General features: G+C 35.2%; 1 protein-coding gene across 1 annotated transcript; it reads right to left on the bottom strand.

Annotated features, from left to right (window-relative positions):
- Positions 1–983: 983 nt before the first annotated feature.
- LOC139844438 (importin subunit alpha-2-like) lies at positions 984–6,143 on the bottom strand. The gene is made up of 12 exons (XM_071834657.1): positions 6,041–6,143; positions 5,638–5,904; positions 4,808–4,904; positions 4,634–4,725; positions 4,423–4,554; positions 4,156–4,341; positions 3,908–4,071; positions 3,747–3,825; positions 3,485–3,613; positions 2,874–3,001; positions 2,410–2,781; positions 984–1,307 (listed from the first exon to the last, which is right to left on the bottom strand). Exons 2-11 carry the CDS (start codon positions 5,851–5,853, stop codon positions 2,412–2,414), a joined length of 1,593 nt encoding a protein of 530 aa, XP_071690758.1. The 5' UTR covers positions 5,854–5,904; positions 6,041–6,143; the 3' UTR covers positions 984–1,307; positions 2,410–2,411.
- Between the last annotated feature and the right edge of the window lie 12,342 nt (positions 6,144–18,485).

Raw genomic sequence — 18,485 nt, 5'->3', positions numbered from 1 at the left:
AAAGTGTTGAAAAATGCGTCATGGTTGGGATTGGTCTTATAGTCTTTAAACTTTTTTTTTTTTGACAAGGTGTAGTTTGCAACTATCGTAAAAACAGTCCTTCCGTCTGACGAAACTCCACATAATTCAATCATGTGCAAAGCACATGATGTATTATAGTCATTCTCACATCACAACAAAAACAACAACAACAAAACTCAATACCACATAAGTGATGTATAGGGGAGGCGAGATGTAGACGATCCTTCCCCTATCCGAGAATAAAGACAAGTCATTTCTGCACCCGAAGTGAAAACACTCTCAAAAGTAGAAAAAGTCATCCATCTCTCTATTCGACAGATAGAGAGATTGCTTCCGAGTGGACCTCCGACCAATAAGTAGGAAAAAATTTTAAAAAAATAAAATTAAATTAAAAATAAAATTGAGACATCATTAAAATGGTAAAATCAAATTTCCATAGATTTTAAATCATGCCTGAAATTTAATTTAGACTCTAAGAGTCTGTCAAGTCACTAATAAATCGACGCTTGTTGTCGACTCAATAAGTAGAGCAGTAAGTCATTCTCACATCCTCCTTCCATTTTCTTCACCCCTTCCTCCTAGTGATTAATTTGTCTGATAAAAACTACAGTCTGGTTGATAAAAACTACATAGTCTGGTTACTGGTAGCTAGAGTATTTATATAAATTGATCTTTAAAAGTGCTATATCATTGGAAAAAATAATTTTAACTCAATAAAAAACTAAGCATACTCGTCCCAATATCCCATTACACGCTTGCATTAAATCGATAACCAAATAAAAGATTAAAAAAAAAAAAACACACAAATATTGGCAATGGTAAACTGGCAAGATAACCTTTGGCAACAGCGAAAATCAGTAAAAAGCAAATAAAAAACGTAATAAATTCATAATTCATAGTTTCATACACAAATACCACTCTCGTTTCCATAGTAGATACACTAGCAAAAGCAATGATGAGACTCCGTACAATGAAAATATGCATTAAAAAAATGAATAAAGACTATATATATTTGTAATCCCTCATTCAAACTACACAATATTACCATTAATTAAACACTCGAGGTAACACAAAACAAATTTCCCAAGTCTCTGCTAAATAAAGACCTCGGCCAACCCCTTCTTAATAAAGACCAAACCTTTTTGCATCTCTTGACGACAAGACTGTGACTCCACCATTGTAACCCGAGATGCTCTGACCCTGACCTGACCCGACGACGACTCAACCCGACCGACCAGACTTGACCCTTTGACGCAACCAACGTACTTCATATAGTCCCATAAACCCTGCAAAATTTAATTTGGGTGGGTCAGATAAACATAGGACGGTTGAAAGTTTAGTACAACTATAACTCAACTACTGCAAGATTCTTAAAACTTACATATATGTAAAAAAAATTTATCATTTTTATATTTTAAGCCAAACACCGTAGTTGAGAAAACATAACCAATATAAACACAACTACTTAGAAAAAGAGTAAATTATAGAGATGGTCCCTGTATTTTACATAAAATTTTATCGATGGTCCTTATCTTTTAATAATTACAGTGATCTTCCTGGCATACTCAAAACTGCACGGCTATGATCCCTATCTCTAACACTAGTTAAATCTAACAATGTAAAGAATCTTTTTATCATTATAGAATTGGACAAGGGTCTCAATGATATTAATCTATAACTTGAATTTATACAAGAAAGTAACACTGAATCATGAACGGCAGTGTAGTTGATATTGATATTGATATAATAAATAAAGCATGAATGGAATTAGTGGTATTCAAGAGAATTATATCATCACCGTCAATCGTTTTACACTTTTCAGATAATCAGATTATAGACTGAAGTGTTCAAGTGAGATAATAATGTCGAATTATATCCACATTTATTTAACTAACTAATTTAGTGTTTGAGTAATCTGTTTATCCTTCAGGAATTTTATAAACAAAATCGATCCACCATCTCATTACTATGTGTATATAGGAGAACTAATAAGATTAGACAATCAGTTGGCAGGGACACTTAATATATTGATAATTGAAATTGAAGTGAATATTAAATTTTTGTTCAAATCAGCTGTGATAATATCGATAATTATATGTTATTTACTCATACTGCAAATGGTTGTTAAATGGGGTTGTTTATATATACATATACATATAATATATAATATGATGATTATAATTATTAATTATATATTATAAAATAATCCCTTATATTGTTAGCTTTAATGGCATATTTAGAGACTAAAACCATAGGCGTGCACTTTTTAGTATGTCAGGGATGGATGATCAGTTAAATTCAGAGATAAGGACTATCAGTATACTTTTATATAAAACACAAGGACCACCTATCTATATAATTGACTCAAAAAAAAAGTTTAAATTTTACCTTCAACTGTTAAAATTGAATCCGCCAGATGGAACTTGAACGTTGTTTCCACCAAAGTTAAAACCAGCCTGTGCACCATCATCCACCGTTTCATCTTCTTCCTCCAACCAATATGTCTCAAGAATCTTAACAGCCTTCTCATAAATTTCATTATTATCATGACTCTGAAGATTCTCAATCTTTTCAAGCCCTTCGGCATCATCTATCAACTGAGCATAAATATTCACATCACCAGAGTTACCCGAAAGCTTTTCGACTTCCCCAACTTTAAGAATGTTCTCAAGGCCTTCTAGAGAGACTGTAACGATCCTTGGATCGGGACATACAAGGAGATCGCATAAGGGTTTAATACACCCTTGACTCACCAGATACCTAAGAATATCATAGTACATTTGAAGGCATGAGTACATATGTTTAAACTATTGTACGTATACTTTTGTGGAAGACGTAAGAAGTAAACTTACTTGATTTGATCATTGGTGCCGCCAGAAGTGGCATTTGATATGGCCCATGCAGCCTCTTTTTTGATATCAAATTCGGCAGTTTGGAGCAGATTGACTAGAGGTGCAATTAAGCCAGCTTCAATCACAATCTGTACATAAAAAAGACAAAAATCAGATAGTAAATTAGTAACAAAAACATAAAAGACGTGCAAGGATCCAAAAAGCTACACCCTTTGCATAAGGTGTCAAGATGGGCAGGTCATGTAATAGAGAAAGTTGAACCAAAACAATTTTCGTCCAAATCTTAATTACTGTGCAGAATATGATTAATAGCTTATGAACTTTTACTGATAATTGCAATTCATTAGATAAATACTTTAAGGAAGTTTTATGCATTGAAATGATTAAGCACATTTCGGGTAAATGTTGACACTTTCACCCTTTGTCACTTCATATTTTAATTTATCCTTTGTTGCCATTAGAAATAGAACATGCCTCTTCTCGACTCATTCAAAAGTAAGGGTCAGAATTATCACTCCAAACATAAAGCATCAACTAAGAAAACATTTAAAAAACCCTCCATTTTCCATTCAAAGATCAGAGGTTTACAGAAAAATAAATACACTTCTTACCTGTATTTGTTCTTTGTTTCCAGCAGTGATGTTCGAGATAGTCCAGCAGGCCTCTTTCTTAATGCTCTTCTTGTGATTATGGGTCAACAAGCTCAGTAGGCATGGAAGTGCACCACGCTCGATGATATGCTATCAAAACAAACATTGTCTCACTTCAATTATAGATCTATCTTATGTAGATATTTCGGTCTTATGTAAAAGCAGCTGACATGTAAGAAAACAAGTTTGACTCTTTATTATGTAAAACTTCATGTTATCATACCTGAGTTTGGAGATCATCGCCAGTCACAATGTTCCCAACAGTTCGAAGTGCAGGGATAAGTACCGAAGGAGATGGATGACTGAACAGACAACAAAACTTAGTTATCAATCTATAACATTTAAAAAACAAAGATAAGATAACGACTATAATTCAGAACTCACAGGAGAAGCTCAACAAGGCGTTGGCAGACACCAGCATCAATCACAGCTTGAATTTTGTCATTTGTACCATCAGACAGATACGAGAGAGCCCAGCACGCATCGGTCAACACCTCTTCATCGTTTGAATGAACAAGTCGCTCGAGGGCTGGAAGTGCAGGCCTTGTCTGCAATTCAAATAGTTTCAGTGCCCAAAATAATAAAAATTAAATTTTTAAAACAAAATGAGAAAACGATAACTGGAAAACAACTTGCTCAAATGGAGGCTGCGGCTTCCCTCGACAAAAGTTTGATAATGTCCATGTGGCATTTCTAAGCATGGAAAGCTTAGCATGTTCATTTAGCTGCGAAAGCAAAGGAATCAAAGCACCTTGACCAAGAACAAGATCACGACATCTGGGAGAATCACCAGCAACGTTTCCCAATGCCCAAACAGCCTGCAGCATACAGAGTGTCAAATCGAAAAATCGAGGAAAAAAACATCTACTAACAGTTGAATTGAAGCATTCGTGTGTTACCTGCTCGCGCACATCATCACTTGGAGAAGATAAAAGCTTGATAAAGATTGGAACTGCTCCGTGATCAATTACGACCTTCGTGTTCTCAGAAGTTCCCGATGCAATGTTTGTGAGGGCCCACGCAGCCTCAAACTGTTGCACAACAAACGATTAGGTTTAAAACAAATACTGTATACAATTAAAAAAAAACAAAGGCATGAAGTAGTAGTACCTGAAGCTGTGGAAAATCTTCCCTCATAAGGAACTCGACAAAACGGGGTACCACCCCAGATTGTATAACCTCCTCAATTGGTGGGCTCCGCTCTGTGAATGAACTTTCATTGATTATACATACAGTAATACTTCCTACAAGCTTATAAATATGTTACGGGAGCCTTATGAATACCTATAGAAAGCAATTTACGAAACTGGGTAGTTGCCTCCAGCTGCATATTATTGTCATTTGAGTATACACCGGCAACCATAGAAGGAAGACTCTCTAACTGCAATGCAATCAGAACCATATATCAGTTCAAGTAAGTGATAAGCGTATGAAAAAAAATTATGCATGAATCAACCTGTTTGATATCATAATACTGTAATTCAACTCAAAAACCTACTTCGTTACGAGAAACAGACACTGTCAATACTTAAAACTATTAAATCTTGATAATATGTCTTTCAGTCAAATAGGGCATTATGTTACCATACTTTAATAGGGTATAATGTTACCAGCAAAATTATAAGGTTTCAAAAAACACACTTACTTAAACCTAGTTAAACAGTTCAGCGCATGTGGATCTAACACTACAAATAAATAAAGTTATTTCATTTTACTATATAGTGTTAGTGGTCAAGCAATAGCTCACAATACTGAACATTTAACCTTAGTATAATCCCAAATTAACCTAGTTAACAATAACTAACCTTACTTAAAATTATCAACTAAGTACAAACTTGGCAAATCGTATGCATCTGATTGTATAGTTACTTAGACACATATATATGACAAGCATTAAAAGTTATAAACTTATATCAACAACACGCACAGTAAAGCCCTAAATCTATTTAATTACCTTACAATCATATCCAATTATATCTAAACATACTCATATTTACTTTCACAGGTACTAAAATTGAAGTTACGTGAATATATCAAATCATATGAAACTAATCAAACATGGAGTATATCAATCAACACAATAAATCAACTCGAAATAAATAAAAAAAATCGACCTTTTTCTCAACAGTTGAGGTTTGAACCGGAACACCAGTAACCAACGGTTGTGCTGACGAAAGCACTTGACGCTTTTTCAGCAAGTTCTCCTCTCTCTTATTCTTACGGATCTCAACCATATTATCCTCCCTACGCCGCCGTCCTTCATCTGCATCGACGGCCACCTTGTAACGGTTCCGTCGAACCTCCGTCCTTGCGCTCGGTCTCAGAGACATGATTAATTGATTGCTTATTTGATTTATTTCACGGAACACAAAGATGAAACCCTAAAAGTGCAAACACATATAAAAACAGAAATTAATCAATAAAAAACGAAATCTATAGACTGTGATGTAATCAGGAGTGGAATTTGTAGAAATCGATTGAAAAAGTTGGTTGATTTACGGAAGATCGAAAACGTACTTGAAGACTTTGAAGAGAGAAGAGGGAGGATCGAAAGGCCAAGTTTTTGAACTTTATACGGAAAAGTGAATTATTATTTGAATTTTCTAAATATAACCCTAGGTCTATACTCAAGTTCAAGCATAGTTGTAAATTGAGTTTTTTTTCGAACAACCAAAATATATTAAAACGCCAAACAAATTAAACAAATAGAGTCAAATACATACATCTCTGCATAGGCGGATGCTGAAAAAGCTGACTATTCTGAAATCTCCAAATATGTCAAAATGTAGACGCAATGATGATATACAATCTGGTTTTGGTGTCAGAAGATGCACGCCAGTCTTCGTACCATGCGATCCACTTTATCCATTCCAAAAACGTCGGCAGTTGAATGTTTACCTCCATAACTTTGATGCAACTTCACATTCGAACATGAGATGGTTAAGCGACTCAACACAATGATTACAAGACACACACCCAATCATCTCAATCTCAAGCCACAGTGCGATAAATTGAGCCGAGTAGGAAGTCTGCCTAATGCCAATCTCCAAATAAAAACATTAATCTTCCGCAGTATCTCTTTCACCCACATCGTATAAATGTTCGAAGAATGTAGCACAACCTCGTCGTTAAAACCTCTTGTGCGGCTCACTGAATACTTGATAGTGACCAACACCATGTGTCCGATTCGTCACTTAGAGTAATAGTGCAAATTTTTGTACATAGATCTCGTAAAGCTGAAGCATTTGTTGCACCTATATCATTCCGACTCCATGGCCATGACCACAAACAATTAACAAGCTTGTCCGTAATAGTAGAATTCTCGTCCATCGATAATCGAAACAATTTCCCAAACTTATCTTTTAAAGCCCCGTCGCCCAACCAATTATCCTTCCAAAATTTAACACTATCCCCCCTCCCCACCTTAAGTCGAAGAACACCAGTAGGAAGGAGAATATCGTTTTTGCTTTTGTGAAGAGACGCAACAATATTGGACCATACACCGTTAGTTGCCAATGAATTATCTAAACCACCAAAAGTACCATGAATAGCCATTACAACTCGTACCTATAACGCATTAGGCGAGTTGAGAAAACGTCAAATCCATTTATAAATAAGACCAAGATTATACAATCGAAGACTACCAATATCAAGACCACCATTATCATAAGAGTTTAAAGCTAACTCCCAACGAATCCAATACATCTTCTTTTTGTCGGTTACACTACCTTTAAAAAAATTCGACCGCATGCGGTCAAAATCCTTTAATACTAATTTCGGACACTTAAACATTGACATGTAATAAATGTCTAAAGTCCCCAAAACCGCTTTAACAAGCGTGAGACGTCCGCAAAGTAAATTCATTTTCCATCCCGATAATTTCTTTAAGAATTTATCACTAAGGCATTCCAAGACGAAATCTTTTTTCATATTTGCTCCCAAGGTAACCCTAAATAAGTATAAGGGAAGGTACCTTTGGAACAACCAAGTCCACTAACATAATCATCAACAATCGAGTCTTGCACGCCTAACCCAAAAAGGTGAGATTTTGCCAAATTAATTTTCAAACCCGAATATCTATGAAAATCATCCAGCACTTGTAAAGTATTTAACAAACCGTCTCTATTCCAATCCGATAGGATCACCACATCATCCGCGTAAAAAAAAAGTGATATTTTCACGCCCGAATTAAGAATAGTGGTACATGTAATCCCACCTGAATCCACCTTCCCTTTCAAACATCGATGCAAGCCTTCCATAATCAAAAGAAATAAATATCGACTCAATGGGTCTCCTTGACGGAGACCTCACTGTAAATGAAACTCGCCCGTAGGGCTACCGTTCATAATAAAGAGGTACGACGAGGGTGAAGACACATACCAATCCAAGCCCTCCATACAGTGCCGAACCCCAAAGATACCAGCATGTGATCTAAGAACTCCCAGCTCACAGTATCGTACGCCTTCACAAAGTCAACTTTAACAATCATGAACTTCTTCTTTTTTTCTTCTTATACCAACCCATTAATTCACTAACAATCAACGGTCCATCCAAGATTTGTCTACCTTTGATGAAAGAAGATTGCTCATTGCTAATGATCTTATCGATTACAAATGCTAAACGGTTAGTTAAAATTTTAGTAATAAATTCATATTGCACCATAATCAACGATATCGGTCGATAATCTTGAATACACGATGGATTTGATACTTTAGGAATTAATGTAATGACTCTACCCATTTTGGTAAACGGAACTCCTCAAAAGCCTTTCGAATCGACCGAACCAGATCTCATTTGACACTATCCCAATATTTTTTATTAAAAAATAATGTAAAACCGTCCGACTCCGGTGACTTCTCGCTGCCACAACACCAAACAGCCGTACGTATATCTCGTTCAGTTACCACACTCTCAAGCATCTCATTATCAGCAATTGAAAGTTGTGATTCTGGACAAAATGTAGGGAAATTATTATCCAATTCTTCACGCATGAATTTGGTTCTAAAGTACTCCTTGAATGCATTTTTCACCAAGGATGGTTCAGTAATCCACACTCCATTCAATGACAATCCCGGAATAGCCCTTCTTTGTTTTAACAACATGTGAAAATTTTTGGTATTCTCATCCCCTTCCACGTCCATTTTTCACTTTCGCCTTTTGAACAACGTCTCTTTCCTCATTGTCGTATAAAGTAGTAAGTTTCACCATTAAATCCACCCTTTCTTGTAAGTTGTAACTCCAATTTTGTAACCGACTGTGCATCAACTTTATCTTCAATAACATTCAGCCTTTCAGTTGCCACCTTAATTCTTGATTGTGAACTTGAGCGTCTGTCTTTCACCCGAGGCTTTATAATATTTTTCAAATGTTTAAATTTATCATGAATCTTGCTGTGATCGATGTACACATGATCTGCAAACGCATTACTGATTAAAGTATCAAATCCCTCCAAATTTATCCATGAATGAAAAAAACTTGAATGAATATGACCCATAGTCTAACTTCAAGTCATGTAATAAAAGTGGCCAATGATCCGAATGAATTCGAGGTAACATTTATAATTTTAGTTTCGTGAATACCTCCATGGCATTATGAGATACGAGAACTCTATCAATTCTACTCATTTTCGAAGCCGCTTTGTTCATCCAAATAAACCTTCAGCCACCAAGAGGTATATCAACCAACACCGCATTTCCAATAAAAGTATTTAACATGTCCGCCTCATCCGATTTAAACACGGAACCAAACCGTTCACATTCATCTCGCACCTCTTTCATGTCCCCAAAAAGAACAAAAATACCTTCATGACCACGAATAAAAGCTAACAGCTTGTCCCACAACTCCGCTTTAGCCGTAGTATTGAGGCCCATAATATATATCATGAAGAAATTTTCAATCGAATTAACCATTTTCCTTTAACGGTAACGTAATTATTATCACACCATATACATTCCTTAACAAAAAAAATTCGGGTCCCAAATAGTTATAATACCGCCAGAAAACCCACGCGATAAACTACATGCATAGTCAAACGCGTAATTACCCCACATCGATTTAATTCGGAACAATTCAAGTTTCGACATTTTAGACTCTTGAATGGCTAAAAATTGAATGTTCTTGAAATAGCACATCTCTTTAACCCAAATGTGTTTTCTCCTCTTCTTACTCCCCCACAGATTGACTGATAACAATTCAATTTAGGTAACATTATTTCCCTAATTTTGCACCTCAATTGAGAGTAAACATCTTTACATTTACTTTCATCCAACCCAACCTTACCCCATCTTTAAGGATTGCTTGAATATCCTGCTCAAACCATGTAGCCTGAGGTTTTACTCCATTGTCAAACATCGAAACAGACGTATTATTATTGAGGTAAGTGTTATCTTTAAAAATAGCTCTTAGAGGTTATCTTTTAGATAGACTCTTCTTAATATTGTTTTGAATTTTTTTTATCTACTTGATGGTCATGGTAAGATTTATAAACTTGTACTAGTCCCAATTACAAGAGTTCACTTGATAAATTTTTTATCTTTTCACTATAATATTTTTAATTAATTAAAATACAAAATGAACAATTAAAATAGAATGTCTTATAGTAGTAATGTAGACACTTAAAGAGTAGAAGTGGGCCGAAAAGAATACTTTTTAAAAATCGACGTATAAAAGTCAACAAGTCAACGTGAATTATACCGAACTTAAAGCATTACTCCCTCCGTTCTAATTTTATAGTTCACTATTTTTTTTTGAAATGTCCCAAATTAATTGTCTAATACCATAAATGAAAAAAAAAAAAAATAATGTGATAAAACTCTTTTATGCCCTCATTTTATTATACATATAAGAGAAAATGATTAGTAAAAAATAAGGGGTAATACTAGAAAGTAAACAAAAAATACACGTGACAGTCATTTTTTTAAACGGTGTGTTTTTTGTTTGTGGACAATAGACGGAGGGAGTACTTGTTTGCTTTTCAAAAGAATAAAAAAATTAAAGCAACCGTTGTTCCCAATACATTGATGCTCCTTAACGACAGTGTCCACGGACAAACTCGTTTTTAAAACTTTTTATGATATGCATATAACTTTTTTTCCCTAAGAAGTCAAATAAAAATATGCAAAAAGATAGAAATGAACAATATCTCAAAGTGTCCGACCAATTTCATGACTCCATGAGACAATTAATGCATTTGATATATACGAAGTACTAGTTTAATACACGCAACCTTGCGGGTTCGAAATAGAAAATTAGTAATTGAATTCGTCATTATGGTAACATGGATATACAAAAGACATTGCACGAAGTATATTTAATCAACATTCTAACACATCCCATCCTAATTGCTTACACATCCCATCCTAATTGCTTATGGAGTTAATGGGTCGAATAATAACATATAGCACACACCAGGTACAACGACCATTGCTTATGGACTTAATATCAGATACCACACACCAGGTACAACGACCTTTGCTTATGGAATTAATATCAGATACCACGCACCAGGTACAACGACCACATTTCCTTTCAAATCCTTTAGCTGTAGTTGAGTTACACATATAGTTTTAGTTGAACAAAATTAAACCAAGTACTCCAAATATAAGAATGGATGTAGCCAACAGTAAAATAAATATTTCTAATACTGAAAACTTCAATAATGTTGATGCATATTTGTATGGCCGTCGCTGGACGAATAACGTTTATTATTACATTGTACACCTAGTTTATGCACACGCGTGAAACTGATAACTTATAGGAGCATTTGTAACTATTGGGCCATAATGTCTAGAGGTCCATTCGTATAAATGAGGCCCATTAGGATTAATGTCTAGTTTGCCTATATATATATATATATATATATATATATATATATATATATATATATATATATATCAGTTAAATGCGTTCTTTGGGGTTAAGAGATAAGAGTCTAAACCCTAATTGGGATAGTCTCGTTTTGGCGATCCTGTGCATAGGGGAGATCATGCTCGATCTCCCCTGGCCACCGATGTTTCTCCTTTTAAATCAATTGTAAGTTCAACGTTTATATTAATGATATTGATTTATGTTTGATTCATTTTGATCTTGCTCGTATATGGTTGTTTATGATCCTTAATCGGACCAACAAATTGGTATCAGATCTGGAACAACCGAGCTCGTGACTGGATCAAGACGAAAAAATCGATTTTTTTGCCCTAAAATAACAAAAATCGAATTCGTGTGATTATTCTTGAAATTTTTTTGTGCAAAACGTTCTTTAGGATCATACAAACTAACGTCAATTTACAGATCCTATATTCGTTTCATAATCATTGAGAAATCTGAGATTTTGTGTTCGGAAAAATTGAAACTGATTTTGATCGATTTCTCAATTTTGGGTGTATTATTGCAAAATCAGAGAATGGGTTAATGTTTAGCGGGTCCTAATGCTACTCCCTGCAAATTTTCGTGTGTTTTGGTGGAGTTTTAATGTGTTTTTCATGTTAGCCGCCACTAACCACCGTGGCACCACCATGCCTGAATCTGAACAATTTTCAGATCTGAAGAACCACTTTCACATGATTCGGTGGTCCTTGCATATGATTCATGCTCATTCGTACAGGTTTTATATATTATTTGCACGAATCAATTTTGATATAAGTTGCAGGTTCTGGGTTTGTTTTTTTGTTTGAAGAAGACGACTGTGAGTTTTGGTTTAAAAATACTGAAAAGAAATATATTTCAGGATGACATGTTTAGATAGATTGGTTAAGAAGGCGTGTTTGGATTCAAAGGGTATTGAGTTCGAACCCAGGCATATGTGTTTTATTTTTCTGATTTAATTACTGTTATTGTATCAACTCAGAAACTAGCAAAGGCCCAATTTGAAGCCCATAAGGCCTAACTTTGTCCTAAGCCCAAACACATTTAATTGATGGTATTATCTCTATTAGTGATCGAGTTTGATGCCGCCAAGAAATTAAAAGTAACAGTGGAGTTTTTTAGTTGACCATGGACTTCATATTTACATATTTTAATTGTTTTCATCGATTGGATAAAAGGAAGAAATGGAGTTTTATCACGTGTTTATGAACTTTTGTATGAGAGGAATAAAAAAAAATCACTTGGAGAAAATGTCTATACAAGTTTAGTGGATGATCTCCTTCGTTCATTGGATTTCCCTAAATAGTAAATATGTGAAGAACACAATGGTGTATTTGATAATTTATTGTGGGGTAGTCGGGAGCATACGACTATTTATGGGCTAACGACGATATATTTTATCTTCCGCATTTTGTTGATTCCTCTTTGAAGAGGGAATTTGTTTTAAGTTAATGTTACGCAATCACAGGATCCTACATTGTCATTCTTGGTGACTAATTTAAGTACTTATTGATATGTTTGGGAACTTTAATTGTGGAATCGAAGCCTCTATTATATGCCTATAATGTTTGAGTCATGAAGACGATATGTGCTTTATAAAGTTTATTAGGATGCAGCTATTAGAGAGGGGGAAGTTCTACAGTTGACGATACTGAGCTTATTGGTTTGTATGAAGATTAGAACATTAGGAATTTGATCGAGTTCAGTCTTAGGGGGAATCTTATTGCATTGGCACTATGGGTAACACGTACGAGTGAAGTTTGAAGAAACTACACGATGACTATTAGCATTTCAATTTCAATGAGCGGAAACATTGATGTTCGAAGTTTGGGTTTTCATGTATTCTGGAAGACTTTTGATGGAGCTTGTGATTCATAAAGATTATGGTACTACTACAGAGATTGACTGAAGATTGCAAAAGGTGTTTACAATAATTCGCCAGCAACGTCCAATGGGGAATTTGTTGATGCATATTTGTATGGCCGTCGCTGGACGAATAACGTTTATTATTACATTGTACACCTAGTTTATGTACACGTGTGAAACTGATAAGTTACATGAGCGTATGTAACTGTTGGGGCATAATGTCTAGAGGTCCATTCGTATGAATGAGGCCCATTATGGTTAATGTCAAGTTTGCCTAAATATATCAGTTAAATGCGTTCTTTAGGGTTAGGAGATAAGAGTCTAAACCCTAATTGGGATAGCCTCGTTTTGGTGATCCTATGCATAGGGGAGATCATGCTCGATCTCCCCTGGACACCGATGTTTCTCCGTTTAAATCAATTGTAAGTTCAACGTTTATATTAATGATATTGATTTATGTTTGATTCATCGTGTTTATCTCTTTCGTCTTTGATCTTGCTCGTATATGGTTGTTTATGATCCTTAATCGGACCAACAAATACCTTTGCCCATTTTACACTAACTGTGGGCTTTCTAAAGGTAAAGGGATATACAATGTAACATCCCGCATTTTTCCGTTAAATTATTTTAACGTCCGCCTTTTTTTTTAAGATAATATCTTCCGTTATCTAAATTCGTACCTTTCGTTGACTAACGTTCTAAATATTTCCGTTATTTGGTTATAACATCTCCCGGTTACTCTAGCGTTTTTAAAATATTCGTTGGTTAATTCACGCACCCGCTATCAAACTCGAGGGACCAACCTTGCCAATTGACCAAAGATATGACTAAGTCAAATAGTCAAAGTATCACCTCCTCCATTCATTTCACCTCTTTCATTCTTCATACTTCCATCTTTTTCTCTCAATCTTCAAACAAGAAATTCATCATCCAAATCCGAATCAAGAAGCAAACATCAAAACAAATTACATATTCGTGATCCTCTCTTCATCCTCTACACTTTGGTACCAATTTCATCTCATTTGGGTAATATTTCTAAAACTCTAGATTTCTCTAATTCATGTTTTTGACTTGAAATGGTGTTAGTTAGTGTCTATGGCTCAAGTCTAACATGAATATGTGTTTAGTTTGCTCGATTTGTTATTTTGAGTAACTAGCTTGATTATGAAAAGTGGGTGTGCTTAATCTTGAGTTTTTGGTTGATTAAATGTTGTTTTAATGATAAAGTTCATGTATTAAATGTGTTACTAGCATCATTAGCTTCAATTTGATGTGTAGGTTGACTTGGAAAACATCACTAACATGATTATTGATTTTGTGATTCTTGGTTAGGGTTTGATGAACTTTGAAATGAACTTTTGATGCGTTGAACACTATGAAATTTTGTTAGTAAGTGTTTAATTGTATTGTATGTTTAATTACCTTCGAAACGGCATATCATATGTGTGGATTGGATTCCCGAGTCAAGAAATGCATTTTATGAACTTGAAACTTTGATTTTGAACATTTAACGATCAATCGACGAGGTTTTTGTTTTTGTAAATGATGAACTTGATTGATGAAAAGTGTTTAGTTCTATTCCTTGTCAAAATACCTTTCCAACGATATAAGATACGTGTTTTAATTTTTACGGTTCATAAGTTATGGTTGTTTGAAGTTGAAATTGTTTAAGTGTTTAAAACTGCCCAAAATTGCTGAAACAGACACAGATGCGGCGCATCACCTCTGGATGACATGAAACTTGGCCAAAAAATCTGTAAGTGATGCGGCACATCTGATGCTGATTGCCCAAAAATGTCCGTTTTCGTTTGATTCTAGCTATGCTACGCACCCCCGATTGACATGAAACTTGGCCAACATGCTCATATATGATTTCTAAGCTTAGGAAAATAGTTAGGGACCCGACTCGAATGTGTTGACTTTTTCATTGACTTTGACCAAGTTTGACTTTTAGTCAAACTTAACCAAACGATTAGGCAATCGTTCTAACATGCTTTTATACATGTTTCTTGCATGAAACTTGACAACGGGATTCACATGCTATACTATTTGAGTCATAACGAGCCATAGGACTAATTGAACACATTTCGCCCGACCTTGTGTCGTAACCGGTTAATTGATACAACTTACTTGTTTAGGTCAAGGCTAAGCAACTTTCATGCACACGTTTACTTTGTGAAGTACATTTATACTCGTGCACTCGAGGTGAGATCATAGTCCCATCTTTCAACAACTTTTATACCTTTAAATCATGGGATGAGAAATATATACAGTTTTATACTACATACTTTATACTTTGAACATAAGTACGAAAACAAACATTCCACAGCGAGTTAGAACAAAATCCTCAATTCGATTATCATTAGTTACACTTGCAGGGTGTAAGTGTAGGCGTGAACTTATGTTGTATGGCCATATGGGTTTGACAAACCCTCATTCGGATGGTTCGCTACCGTTATTCGGATGAAATATATTTTCGAGAAACAGTGTATGTTATAACACTATTGTGATGGGGTTCTTGGTAACGTTAAGCCTTGATAATTGGGTGCTCGCGAACATACTTTTGGAATGCAAACGATTTGGATAATCAACGTTATGGAAATACAAAATCTTGTGGTTCAAAAACAACATTTATTACAACACCTATGATTTCACCAACGTTTTTCGTTGACAGTTTTCTATATGTTTCTCAGGTTCATGAATGGCTATTTGATACATGCTTCCGCATACACTTTGATTACTTTCTTGGAGTCAAGCATACATGCATACGCTAGTGATAGCACCTTTGGATTCAAACAAATGTTTACATACATATTTACGCTATTTATAGCAATCATGATTTTAAACTAATTGTGTCGCAAGTTATTTCATTTATACTTTATAACTTTTGTAAACTTAAACTCTTTGTCGAACCGTTTGGTAAACTAAACTTTGTAAGTCTTGTACGTTTCAAATGAATGCGACATAATTTTGGTCAAACGCGTCTCATATAGGGACTATGACCATGTAACGGGACCTAAGTTAACGGCGCCGTCAATGACGATTTTGTCGGGTCGCTACATACAATTAGGTGGAATATTTTTTATAGACATCTACAAATAAAAACTGTAGTAGTGTCTTAACATGCACCACTAACTAAAACCCACATCACAAGTCCTTCAAAGTTCACAGTAGGGTCTTAGCCATGAAGAAGCATATTAAGGGATTCGAAGTTCCCCATTGAGCAGATCTTAAGCTGGAGCCAGCTGCTTCCTTCGTTCGTGTTTTCCGTACAATGGATAATTGTAGCGAGAGCTAAACTGTAAAACCAGCAATGGAAGCTAATTAATGCTAAATAAGCAAATAAATTGTCTAAAACATGTTATAGTTAAAAGGGGCTACTAAAAATACGAGTCAACAACTGGTTTGGTCCATTTATTGTCAAACTTTCCACTATACCAATAAGTGTAATTTGAGTAACTTTGATTGTATCCCTTTGGCGTGTTTCTTACTGTATAAAACTGACTCCCAAAGCACTACAATTAAATTTATGGGATATTACCTCAAGAGCTACATTATAACTTCCAATCATTTAATTGAATCTTGAAACCAAAAACTTGTGTGCTTCCACTTCTCTTTCCTTGTGCATTAATGGAACTCGAGCTAGACGACCATCATTTCGGGTTGCTCCCACACACAATCATAGGTGGGTACACAATAAACCTCACATACTCGTATAACAAAAGTAAATATAAAATAATTGCATCAATTTCATCAAAAAGAATCTACCTTAAAAATATTCATGCGATCTGTTACGTTAATCTGAGCCACCAACGATAACGCACTGCTCATAATGTCTATTACAGCATTTGCCTTATCATGGCGTGTTTTCCTATGAGTATTATTGTTAACTGAATGTTGTTGTAACTCATTCTCATCCAAAAAATTGCAACGCATGAGAAGTCTTTTAAGAACAAAAAGAAAGCCCCATCTTACTGACATCTGAGGTGTCACCCGCATCTCTAAAAACTCCATCTTGATTCTGTTCTGCAGTACTGCTCACATACCTTACCGTAAGACTGCTCCCAAGTAATCATTCGAATTTGTTCTGGAGGAACACTTGTTATTACCGAATCCCACCACACCATAGCCCTTTCTTTCAATAACCTACTGGCATAAGTCACCTTCAGTTCCAGTTCACACTGACTGGCTTCAAATGCTTTTTCAACCTCCCGTAACCAATTAAGAGTCACGACTGGATCTGAAATTCCCGAAAACGAAGACGGTCCACAATCTCTGAATTGTTTAAAGGTGCATCTTTTTGGTGGTTGGTATTGTTATTGTGGAAATGATTGTTGATATATGGGTGGCTGTACTTGAGTTTATTATCATGGGATTTTGATACTGGTAGTAATTCTGTGGTGGCATGACATGCTGAGGAAATGGGTTCTGTAATGGCTATTGGTACTGGTTCTGGTGTATTTGTGGTACGGTGTGTGATTGAGCAGTGGAAAAACTCGGTGGTGTATCATCATTACCCGAATTTCTAGCTAACTCAAGCTCAACAATATTTTCCTGAGCTACCTTAAGCTTTCCTTCAAGCTCATGCACATAATCAATCTCGTAAATCCCCGCCTCATCCTCTACATCTGGAGCACTGAACGTTCCGGGGTGGATCGGGTTCGTAGCGTTCACATCTCTTTTATCTGTCATCTGTGCTACAAAACACTCGCACAAAAGCTTAGTGGATTACTGTTAGTTTACTAAACACTAACATGCACAAACATCCTACATTCTCTTAGCCCCCATCCCACTGACATGTTTGACTTAACTCAGGGTTTAGGAACAAATACGCGCACGTACTTGCTGCTAAACCACGCTCTGATACCAAGTTGTAACACCCTGATTTATTATTATTATTATTATTATTATTATTATTATTATTATTATTATTATTATTATTATTATTATTATTATTATTATTATTATTATTAATATTATTATTATTAGTATTATTATTATTATCATCACAGCGGAAGTAATTATTTGATTACCAAAACACCCTTGGTTAAAGTTTACAAAACATAGTTTATAATCCAACATTCATTACAACTTTGTACGTGACAGTGTTACGTAAAAACTGTACAAAATAAGAAAACATTAGAGTTCAGCTAATAGTCAAACATATCTTCAACCCGTCCTAACCAGCAGTACCTAAACCTGCAAGGGGTAGAAATGTGGGGGAATTAGTACA

Source organism: Rutidosis leptorrhynchoides, chromosome 4 (assembly GCF_046630445.1).
Source record: "Rutidosis leptorrhynchoides isolate AG116_Rl617_1_P2 chromosome 4, CSIRO_AGI_Rlap_v1, whole genome shotgun sequence".
NCBI classification, from domain to species: domain Eukaryota; kingdom Viridiplantae; phylum Streptophyta; class Magnoliopsida; order Asterales; family Asteraceae; genus Rutidosis; species Rutidosis leptorrhynchoides.
The sequence above is the reverse complement of the archived record's forward strand: the minus strand, read 5'-3'. Positions and strand labels throughout refer to the sequence as shown.